At 41.4% G+C, this 12107-nt stretch overlaps 1 protein-coding gene across 2 annotated transcripts in view; it reads left to right on the top strand.

Annotated features, from left to right (window-relative positions):
• Positions 1–12107, top strand: part of pde3a (phosphodiesterase 3A, cGMP-inhibited) — a 413169-nt gene that overhangs the window by 335152 nt on the left and 65910 nt on the right. For both annotated transcript variants that reach the window (XM_068004733.1, XM_068004735.1), the window contains 2 exons: positions 5513–5652; positions 5874–6093. In XM_068004733.1, the coding sequence (XP_067860834.1) occupies positions 5513–5652; positions 5874–6093 (360 nt within the window). The remainder of the gene's footprint in view (positions 1–5512; positions 5653–5873; positions 6094–12107) is intronic.

Genomic DNA, 12107 nt, shown 5'->3' with positions numbered 1-12107 from the left:
TATGATTTTTTTTACTATAATTTGCCTATGCATGACACCAAGGAGTTAATACTTACTCAGTTCATGCAGCAATCTGCTTCCTGATTTAAATGTAGCCTTGTGCTATACTTTCACACTCCATTGGGAACAGTGGCTCTCAAACTCAGGCAGACAGGCCACCATTACTAATATATTTACTTAGAATTATTAAACAGAGATATGAAACACAAAACATTCAGGCAAATACCAATAGTGCAATATAAATATAAACAAATACAGTAAGGGAAATTAAGTCAGAAACTAGAGTCTTAAACTTAAATAAAGCCAATTACAGAGGTATGAGGGGCGAGTTGACAAAGGTAGATTGGGAAATTAAATTAAAGGGTTTGGCAGTTGAAAAGCAATGGCAAACATTTAAAGAAATATTTCAATATTCTCAACAAATATACATTCCATTGAGAAATAAAAACTCCACGGGAAAAGTGATCCACCCATGGCTAAATAAAGAAGTTAAGGAGAGTATTAGATTGCAAGGAGAGGCCTATAATGTTGCCAAGAAGAGTAATAAGCCTGGGGATTGGGAAAGTTTTAGAAACCAACAAAGGACGACCAAAAAGTTGATCAAAAGGGAGGAAATAGAATATGAAAATAAACTAGCAAGAAATATAAAAATGGATTATAAGAGCTTCTACAAGTATGTAAAAAGGAAGAGAGTAGAAAAAGTAAACGTTGGTCCCTTAGAGGCTGAGACAGGAGAAATTATAATGGGAAATAGGAAATGGCAGATGCGTTAAACAAATATTTTGTATCTTCACAGTAGAAGACACAAAAAGCATACCAGAAATAGTGGGGAACCAAGGGGTAAATGAGAGTGAGGAACTTAAAACAATTAATATCACTAGAGAAAAAGTACTGGACAAACTAATGGGACTAAAAGCCAACAAATCCCCTGGACCTGATGACCTACATCCTAGGGTTCTAAAAGAGATGGCTGCAGAGACAGCGGATGCGTTGGTTATGATCTTCCAAAACTCCCTAGATTCTGGAACGGTCCCAGTGGACTGGAAGGTAGCAAATGTTACTCTGCTATTCAAGAAGGGAGAGAGAAAACAGGGAACTACAGGCCATTTAGCCTGACATCGGTCATCAGGAAAATGCTGGAATCCATTATTAGGGAAGTGGTAACAGGGCACTTAGAAAATCATAATATGATTAGGCAGAGTCAACATGGTTTAATGAAAGGGAAATCATGTTTGACAAATTTATTGGAGTTCTTTGAAGATGTAACTAGCAGGGTAGATAAAGGGGAACCAGTGGATGTCGTATATTTGGATTTTCAAAAGGCATTCGATAAGGTGCCACATAAAAGGCTGTTACACAAGGTAAGGGCTTAATATATTAGCATGGATAGAGGATTGGTTAAAGGACAGAAAACAGATTAGGGATAAACAGGTCATTCTCAGGTTGGCAGGCTGTAACTAGTGGGGTGCCTCAAGGATCGGTACTTGGGCCTCAGCTATTTACAATCTATATTAATGACTTAGATGAAGGGACCGAGTGTAATGTATCCAAGTTTGCTGATGATACAAAGCTAGGTGGGAAAGTAAGCTGTGAGGACGACACAAAGAGCCTACAAAGGGATATAGACAGATTAAGTGAGTGGGCAAGAAGGTGGCAGGTGGAGTATAATGTGGGGAAATGTGAAGTTATTCACTTTGGGAGGAAGAATAGAAAAACATAATATTTTTTAAATGGTGAGAAACTATTAAATGTTGGTGTTCAGATAGACTTGGGTGTCCTCGTACAAGAAACACAAAAAAGTTAGTATGCAGGTACAGCGAGCAATTAGGAAAGCAAATGGCACGTTGGCCTTTATTGCAAGGGGGTTGGAGTATAAGAGTAAGGAAGTCTTAGTACAGTTGTACAGGGCTTCAGTGAGACCTCACCTGGAGTACTGTGTACAGTTTTGGTCTCCTTATCTAAGGAAGGATATACTTACCTTGGAGGTGGTACAATGAAGGTTCACTAGATTAATTCCTGGGATGAGAGGTTTGTCCTATGAAGAGAGATTGAGTAGAATGGGCCTATTCTCTCAGGAGTTTAGAAGAATGAGAGGTGATCTCATTGAAACATATAAGATTATTAGGTGGCTTGACAGGGTAGATGCTGAGAGATTGTTTCCCCTGGCTAGAGAATCTAGAACTTGGGGGCATAGTCTCAGGATAAGGGGTCGACCATTCAAGACTGAGATGAGGAGGAATTTCTTCACTTAGAGGGTTGTGAATCTTTGGAATTCTCTACCCCAGAGGGCTGTGGATGCTGAGTCATTGAATATATTCAAGGCTGAGATGGATAGATTTTTGGATTCTAGGGGAGTCAAGGGATATGGGGATCGGGCGGGAAAGTGGAGTTGAGGTCGAAGATCAGCCATGATCTGATTGAATGGCGGAGCAGGCTCGAGGGGCCATATGGCCTACTCCTGATCCTATTTCTTATGTTCTTATGTTAGAATTCCAGAATGGGTTACTTACCTTTCATAAGCACTTATTTTAAATAACTCAAATAATCTTTTTGTTTTAAAACAAAATGCAAAGACCTGGTTACTAGTGAAATTACTAGTCCTGTCTTCTCTTACCACTTTTAGTGACATGGATCAAAATGTCTCGCTCCAGCAGAGAAGTAAAAATGAACCTTCTGCCTGCTGAAGCAGCATATATCATCAGAATTTACACCTGAAGCAACCTCCTGCTTTTAACCCTTTAACACCTTCAAAATGTACAAATTAACAGGGAAGTTGCATTTCAAATGAACAAATAACAAATTCAAAATAATTCGGAAGTTCGGAGCCCAATAAAATTCACGCATCTGGAAAAGAGCTTGCACATCTGCAAATGCCCAAACATCTTTAACAACTCAGGGAAATATTGGAATGAACTGCTTTGAGCTTAGGATCAAAATCACTGTCAGCTTCATTAATAAAAAAAGAAAAAAAATTCCCGGCTGTTAACCCCGTAGAAATGAACGTTTGTTGACAATGTGCTGTAAATAACAGAAAATGACTGTCCTGTCATGACTTGATATTTGACAGCAGTATTTTTATAAATACTCACTTTATCCGGAAAACAGTTATGGAATATACACTCCCATATAAACAACAGTAACTTGCATTTATACAGCACTTTAACATGGTAAAAATGTCCTAAAGTACTTCACAGGAGTGTTATCAGACAAAATTTGACAACGAGCCACATAGGGAGATATTAGGACAGGTGAAAGAGGTAGGTTTTAAGGAGCGATTTAAAGGAGGAGAGAGAGGTAGAAAGACGGAGAAGTTTAGGGAGGGAAATCCGGAACTTAGGGCCTAGGCAGCTGAAGGCACAGCCGCCAATGGTGGAGTGATGAAAATTGGGGATGCGCAAGAGGCCAGAATTGGAGGAGCACAAAGATCTCGGAGGGTTGTAGGGCTGGAGGAGGTTACAGAAATAGGGAGAGGCGAGGCCATAGCTGAGGATAGGAAGGGCAGAATTGAATACAAAAGTTGGAAAGGGGAATTAATCAGAATTTCAGCTTTATAAGACTTGATCTCACACAAAGTATGTGCTCATGACTTATAGGCCAGGATTCTCTGCCAGGGTGTGTTTGCCACTGGAGGGGGGGTCAGGGCTGGATTTCCACTTCTGCCCCAACCCATCTTCTTGGATTAGGGCTGTTTAGGCATGCAGGGTGGGCTCCCCACCAGCACGAGTGAGACCACCACTGCCGAGAGGTGGGGGTGGAGGGAGTCAAAGATCTTACTGCAGCACCAGAAGAGGAGGCAACATAGGGGGCAGAACAGCCCTGAATATCGGCACTATCGGGCCCTCTCCTTCCAAAAGGGGGCTCGGCAGCCTCTATCGCCTCTGCACCAGGGTCACCTGGTGGTCCCCGGGGTTAGCAGGGGGAAGGCAAGGAAGTCGGACTGGTTCCTAGGCTTGACCCCCCCCCACCGTCATTTACCTGCAACGGGCGGCCTGCTTTCCCTGTGGTGAGGGAGAGAGGCAAGTCTGGTGGGGAGAGGGTTACGTGGCATACCTTCCAATTTTAGGGACAATCCATCCCATAGAATGGAAACTCATTGCACTTTTTCAATGTCCTAAAGGAAGCATCAAGTGCCATTTGTATTTTAGACATTTAGGTTCTTAATTCTTTATATTAACTGTGCTAACAAAGCTTTTTATCCTTCATAAAGTGAGGATAATATTACACGGGGACCTTATCTATAAAAATGAGAAGGGACAGAGGCTGACAAAAAAAAAATCCATTACTGCAAATCAGATGAATTTTCTGTCTAATCTGAGCTGACAACTCTTTTTTTTAAGAGCCTCCGTGTGCAGCCATGCCGTGCGTAGTGCTCTTTAGCTTAGGAATGCTTGTCTTTCATGAAACAGTAGCAGACAATTGTAGTCGGTGGCATCAATGAGGGAAATGAAGCTCCAAGCACAGTTGTTCGGAGATGTGACTGCTGATCTGAAACAAGAAGAAATCTGGTCACATCCGGACAGAAATTGGCCTGTCATCGATGAATGGAAGTGAGTGCATGGTCGGTTACTGTACAGGATGTTCTGAGTACAACCACGTGCTTAGTACTGTGAGTTGAGAACAAGCCAGTTCATCCAAGGTTGCTGCAAGTTCCAGCACATGCCTCCCTCTCCTCCTGGATTACTACTCGTCCCTTACTTCCTCTGCACCATCAGAGGCCGATCTCTCAGTTGCTACACCCCTACTCTGTGGAACTCTCTCTGCAAAACCATTTTGCCTTGTTACCTTCCTTCTTTAAAACCTATGTCTTCACGTGCTTTCAGAGCCCCCCCCCCCACACCCCATTAACATCCTGTCTCCTGATCGATGTCCTCCTCTCCCCCTTGTAATGCGCTCTGAGTAACAGCTCATCTCTTTCACTCCTGTGTTCCTGTGTGCATGGCCATCGCTAAAACGCGGTAAGAACTGTGCTGTTACCCAGGAATTCCATGAAGAAGAAATGCAGGTGTGGGAGATGTTTATTTGTTAATTATTATCGATCTCAGTGTTAACGATAAAGAAAGACCGTGTATTACGTAAGTATCCGGTCCACAAGTTGTAAACCAGCTCTTCAAAAAGAATCAGGTCCGTCGTAACTTTGATTCACTCAGCGTTATGGTTGAGAAGCAGGAAGTTTGAGATCTCCAATTTAAATTTTACACCGGTATGTAATGGCAGGTTGCCGAGTCACACAAAATATCAGCCTGCACCGTGTGTATTGTTTGCCTAGCCCTTACACTGCATTGCAGTAACACATATGTAGAATGTTAGTTCGGAAGTAGTAAATTCGCACTCAAATTAATTGATGGTTTTACTCAGCACATATGGTTGTATGTAATGATCATTGTGCTGTCACCTCTAAACAGGGGTGACGATATATGATGTAACATGACTTCATTCCAAAACTTCTGGAGTAGCTTAAACTCTTAACTCGTATGGCGTTTGATAACAGTTGTTTATACCCCTGTTTTTTCAGTACTTTTAATACAGAGTCTTGGAACAACAGCAGCTGCTCCCCCTCAGTCTTGCTGACTATTGCCAAAAGTAGATCATTCTCTGCCTCCTATGCCGTTGCCACAGCCAACCACGTGAATGCCAAAAGACAACCGCGGCAAGGTGAGCAACTGTTTAATTTTCTCAACATTTATATTTTTAAAATTAAGCTCTAGATCTTACCTGCCATGTTTTTTAATGGACTGTTATGTTAAACTTTAGTGCACCCTTGCTTAATTTTTTTTTTGTTGCTTCTGATTGTGTTGGTTATAATTCTTAGTGCTGTGGTTCTCAGTGTGGAATTATCTGTATGACATTATGTGACGAGGATGTTCTTTTGTTAGGTTACTCGTCAAACATCACACCTCTCACCTCCCCGTGCCATTCACCCATCCAGGGGACTCCAGCCAGCAGTCCCACCTGCAAAACCTCTGCTGTTGAATTCCCAGACACTGCAGATATACTGACCAAGCCAGGCCGCAACCCTCATAAGCCCTTAACCTATACTCAGAGTGCACCAGACGTCGCAGGGCAGTACAGGAGCACCTGCGTTGTGTGTAGCAGGTAAGATGATGGTTTGCATTTTCTTTGCTATCTTCTGCATTACATTTTTTAATTTGCTGTCATCTTTTGAGATGGGGAATTTGCTTTTAGAGACGGTGAGGGTAGATTTTGACTTTGTGTGCGTCAGTGTAAAACGGGCGACAGCAAATCGACAGCTGGATTGACCAGTGGAAATAAAAATCGGGAGAGATGTAAAACGGTCTGCCGATTCGCTACCTCCAGTTTTACACAATCGCCCACAAAGTCAAAATTACCCCAGCATGCAGTTTGTTGACCTCCTTTAACTTTAAGCCCCAAACGGTTTGCACTGAGTGTACTGCATTCCTCCAATATCCATTTCCGGTTCATTGTTATATTTTCATTTTGACCGACGAGCAGGTTTCACGGTGGAGGTTTCCCTCTGAAAGGGTGCGATTGACTGCTTTCGCTGGAACATTAGCGATCTTCTGCCACAAGATGGTGATGTCACTTGCCACAGCTGCCTGACACAAATTAGGAAACCATGGGGGCAATTCAAACCAACGCACCCGTCAGGAAACTGATGGGATCGGGTGCAACGCTGGTTTCGCACTCCGCCTGATTTTACTCTCCATTGAAGTTGATGGAGGATGATATTTTGCTGCATTCCACCCAATCCCGTGGGTTTCCCGCCTGGTGAGTTAGGTTAAAATTACCCCCATGACTCCTAACATTACTAATTGGGTTTAGAACAGCGGGTTGTGATTTAAACAGAGGTGGAGTTTTCTCTGCATTCCTGATGAAAGGGGAATTCATTTAAAACATGGAGAACTCCAAGGCTCTCTTTGACTTGGGTGTGCACTTGAAGTGCTGTAGCCTACAAGGCACCAAGAGCTGGAAAGTGGGATCAGGCTGGATAGCTCTTTTTCGGCCGGCACAGACATGATGGGCCAAATGGCCTCCTTCTGTGGGCGTGAATTTCTATGATTCGATGAAGATATGGCTATTGGCAGAAGTAGGTAATGTGGCATCACAACCTGATGACATGAAGGAGCTATCAATCCTTCTGCAGCAATCAATGGCTGGTCTCAGAGAGGAAACCATTCACTTTGGTACTGTTTTTTTACCAATAATATTGTCAGGAGCCAGATGTTGATGGAGTGATCTGAGTGGTAAATATAAGTTGTAGGAGTTGAACTGACCCTTTATACCATAATTTAAAAAGATCAATCTTACATATTTTGAACTAGGTTTATATCTGTAAAGTTCAGTTGATACTTCAACTGATTCAAATTTTGCAAATGATTTCCCCGTCTTGTCTTTATTTTTAAATCAGTTTTAATTATTTTGGATTTTATGACTGGATGTACAAACTGAAGTTTTGATGTAATAAATGCTGTCATATCTTGTAAATTAAAAAAGGATAATGTATCTTTAAAAATGGAAATGTACACTTATAATTTACCGCTACCTGACTATCTCTAACTATTGATCACAAAAATAGGGGACTAGATTTGAAAGTGTGTTTTACAATTCTCACTTTACGTGTAGGGCCCAGGTTTGACACCAGCCTAGACAGAGTCCTGTGTAAAATGAGTTGGACAGTCTCAACACATATTCTAATGAACACAAGGCCTACAATAGGAAAGGAGCTTTAGATTTGGCGCAGTGAAAGCAAATCAAAGAATGTAAAAGGGGTCTTCAGTTCTGTGTTACAGACACTGTTATTTCATAAAACCAATGGGCTTGTTTTTTCACTTTTCACTTCCAGGTGTAGACATATTAGGGTTATTCTGAAGTTTGTCTCTACATTTATTTAATTAATAAACCTGGACACTAGTTTCATAACTTCAGTTGGCGACGGTTTTGTTCCTTTCAGCCTTTGACTGCCACATTATGTTATATTATATTTTCAGTGCAGTGATTACTGGTTCTGGCACGAGTGTAGGGATTGGTGTCAGTTTACGAAAAGGATTCCCGATGCTTTTTTCCCCCAGCTACTTGAGGTCCTCTCACACAGGGCAAGAAATTGGTTGCAAGGCTGGAGACGATGGGGTCGAAATTGGTCTTGGGCCATAGTGCGAAAGGGACGGTATCAAATCGGCAGCCCATTGTAAGTCTCTCAAGGTATTCAGTTCCACTGACTGCAATAGAACTGAATATCAAATAGGGTGTATACAGGCGGCTGATGTGATACCGCCTGTTTAGCGTTCCCACCCATGACCAATTTCTATCCCTATCAGTCCAAACTCACCCTATTTGACTGTGAGCTCAGTCCTGCTCAGTATCGCAGGCGCCATCTCTTCCCTTTTTCCTGGCTGGATGATGCAGTCCTGCCATTTTTTGGGGGGTTCCAGGTGCTTCCCTGGTGATAATCAGAGGTCCCGCCAGTACAGCCAGCAATCCTTTGTGATGTTGTTTATTTAAGGAAACATCTGCTTTATGTTAACTTGATCTGAACCTGCTTTACGAGCACAAACAGTTTAATTCTCCACGTTGGTGGTTTCTGAAATGTTAAAGGATGATTGGATTATTTAGAGAAAAAAACCTTCTGCCTTTGCATCAGCTCCGAGAACTGCGGATAATAAAACATAACAGCTACTTAATGTAAATGATGCCTTTCTGTTTGGAAAGGTTCTCAAGCATTGCAAACAAATAGCCAAATAGATTCATTAGCTCAGCAAACAAAAGAGAACAAAGGTGAAATCTCTAATAACCAATGCAGCATCTCAGCAACATACTTTTATAGAACTCAGATTACAAAGCATATTTGTTGTGTTTGAATGAGGGTTATATAATCACAGTGCAACAATATCAACTACCAGTTAAATATAGCGGGCAGTTAAGAAGAAAAAACGTGCATTTATATAATGCCTTTTTTTATGCCCTTACATCCAATGAATTACTTTTGAAGTGCAGTCACTGTTAGGTAGGCAAATGTTTAATCCAATTTTTGCACACTGCAAGATCCCCAAAACAGCAAATGAGATGAATGCCCAATTAATATGGCTTTTCTTCTGGTGGTGTTTGTTGAGGGAGGAATGTTGGCCAAAATAATGGGAGAACTCTTCATTCTTCTTTGAATAACACCGTAAAATCTTTTGCAATTAGTCCAGAACTTGGGCACAGAATCTAGGCTGACACGTCAGTGCAGTATTGAGGGAGTGCTGCATCGTTAGGGGTGCCATCCTTTAGATGAGACATTAAATCAAGGCCCCAAATAACAAGTGAGATGAATGACTGGCTAATCCATTTTTGAAATAGTGCTATGGGCTTTTGATCAATTTGGACGATTAAGGGGTATCAATCAAAGCTGTTACAGCAGCCTCCCTTTAAAATTCTCAAATCTAACATCTTTCAGAATGTATGCTTATAGTTCTGTTTAAATTAAAGTGAAATTACGTTGGAATTTGTCCGACTTTCAATCTCAAGTCACTTTCGTGCAGTCATTGTGAGTCAGTGTCCCTATAGAGCAATCGTTAGCATTTAACGACGCATGAGAGTTATCTGAAGTTGGCTTCATTATCAGTAGACATCATTTAATATTTGAATGTAGTTTACATGGTCAAATGTCCCTGAGATTCTTCAATTGCTTTTAATCTGGCAAATGCAATACAACAATCCCTGTATTACCCAGGCATAAAAGTCAATAGAAAGAAGGAAAGACTTGCATTTATACAGCACCTTTCATGATCTCAGGATGTCTCAAAGCTCTTTAAAGCCAATTAAATACTTTTTGAAGGGAAATCACTGTTGTAATGTTGGAATTGTGGCAGCCAATTTGCGCACAGCAAGGTCCCACAAACAACAATGTGACAAATAACCAGATAACCTGTTTTAGCAATGTTGGATGAGGGATAAATATTGGCCAGGACACTTGGATTGGACTACTTCACCTTCCATCTTCATTAAGATGGAAAGTGAAATGGTCCAATCCAAAATTAGGGTCCTAAATCTAAACAAAGGAAACTGCGAAGGTATGAGGAGTGAGTTGGCTATGATAGATTGGGAAACTTCATTAAAAGGCATGACGGTGGAGAGGCAATGGCTAACATTTAAGGAACGAATGCATGAATTGCAACAGTTATACATTCCTTTCTGGCGCAAAAACACAAAAGGGAAAGCGGCCCAACCATGGCTAACAAAAGAAATTAAGTATAGTATTAGATCCAAAGAGGAGTCATATAAAGTTGCCAGAAAAAGTAGCAAGCCTGAGGATTGGGAGCAGTTTAGAATTCAGCAAGAAAGGACCAAGAGATTGATTAAGAGGGGAAAAATAGACTATGAGAGTAAACTTGCAAGGAACATAAAAGTATAAAAAGAAAAAGATTAGTGAAGACAAATGTAGGTCCCTTACAGTCAGAAATGGGAGAATTTATAATGGGGAACAAGGAAATGGCAGAGCAATTAAACAAATACTTTGGTTCTGTCTTCACGGAAGAGGACACAAATAACTTCCCAGAAATGCTAGGGAACCAAGGGTCCAGTGAGAAGGAGGAATTAAAGGAAATTAGTATTAGTAAAAAAATAGTGCTGGAGAAATTAATGGGACTGAAAGCTGATAAATCCCCAGGGCCTGATAATCTGCATCCCAGAGTACTAAAAGAGGTAGCCATGGAAATAACGGATGCATTAGTTGTCATCTTCCAAAATTCCATAGATTATGGAACAGTTTTTGCAGATTGGAGGATAGCAAATGTAACCCCACTATTTAAAAAAGGAGGGAGAGAGAAAACAAGGAACTACAGACTGGTTAGCCTAACATCAGTAGTAGGGAAAATGCTAGAGTCTATTATAAAGGATGTGATAACAGGACATTTAGAAAATATCAATGGGATTAGACAAAGTCAACATGGATTTATGAAAGAGAAATTACGTTTGACAAACCTACTGGAGTTTTTTCAGAATGTAACTGGCAGATTAGATAAGGGAGAACCAGTGTATGTGGTTTATTTGGATTTTCAGAAGGCCTTTAATAAAGTCCCACAGAAGAGGTTAGTGTGCAAAATTAAAGCACATGGGATTGGGGGTAATATACTGGCATGGATTGAAAATTGGTTAACAGACAGGAAACAGAGAGTAGGAATAAATGGGTCTTTTTCGGGGTGGCAGACAGTAACTAGTGGGGTACCGCAGGGATCAGTGCTTGGGCCCCAGCTATTCACTATATATCAATGATTTGGATGAGGGAACCAAATGTAATATTTCCAAGTTTGCTGACGACACAAAACTAGGTGGGATCACGAGTTGTGAGGAGGATGCAAAGAGGCTTCAAGGCGATTTAGACAAGTTGAGTGAGTGGACAAATACATGGCAGATGCAGTATAATGTGGATAAATGTGAAGTTATCCACTTCGGAAGGAAAAACAGAAAGGCAGAGTATTATTTAAATGGTGATAAATTGGGAAATGTTGATGTACAAAGGGACCTGGGTGTCCTTGTACACCAGTCACTGAAAGCAAACATGCAGGTGCAGCAAGTAGTTAGGATGGCAAATGGTATGTTGGCCTTCATTGCAAGAGGATTGGAGTACAAGAGCAAGGATGTCTTACTGCAGTTATACATGGCCTTGGTGAGACCACACCTGGAGTATTGTGTGCAGTTGTGGTCTCCTTACCTAAGAAAGGAACCTTCGCTGCATATTTGCCATATGCAGCGAAGGTTCACCAGACTGATTCCTGGGATGGCAGGACTGTCGTATGAGGAGAGATTGGGTCGACTCGGCCTGTATTCACTCGAGTTTAGAAGAATGAGAGGGGATCTCATTGAAACATATAAAATTCTGACAGGGCTACACAGACTGGATGCAGGGAGGATGTTTCCCTGGCTGGTGGGGTCCAGAACAAGGGGTCACAGTCTCAGGATATGGGGTAGGACATTTAGGACTGAGATGAGGAGAAATTTCTTCACTCAGAGGGTGGTGAACCTGTGGAATTCTCTACCACAGAAGGCTGTGGAGACCAAGTCACTGAATATATTTAAGAAGGAGCTAGATAGATTTCTGGACACAAAAGGCATCAAGGGGTATGGGGAGAGAGCGGGAATATGGTATTGAG

This window comes from Heptranchias perlo, chromosome 24, assembly GCF_035084215.1.
Source record: "Heptranchias perlo isolate sHepPer1 chromosome 24, sHepPer1.hap1, whole genome shotgun sequence".
Lineage (NCBI taxonomy): Eukaryota > Metazoa > Chordata > Chondrichthyes > Hexanchiformes > Hexanchidae > Heptranchias > Heptranchias perlo.
This window is presented reverse-complemented; position numbering and strand designations above follow the sequence as displayed.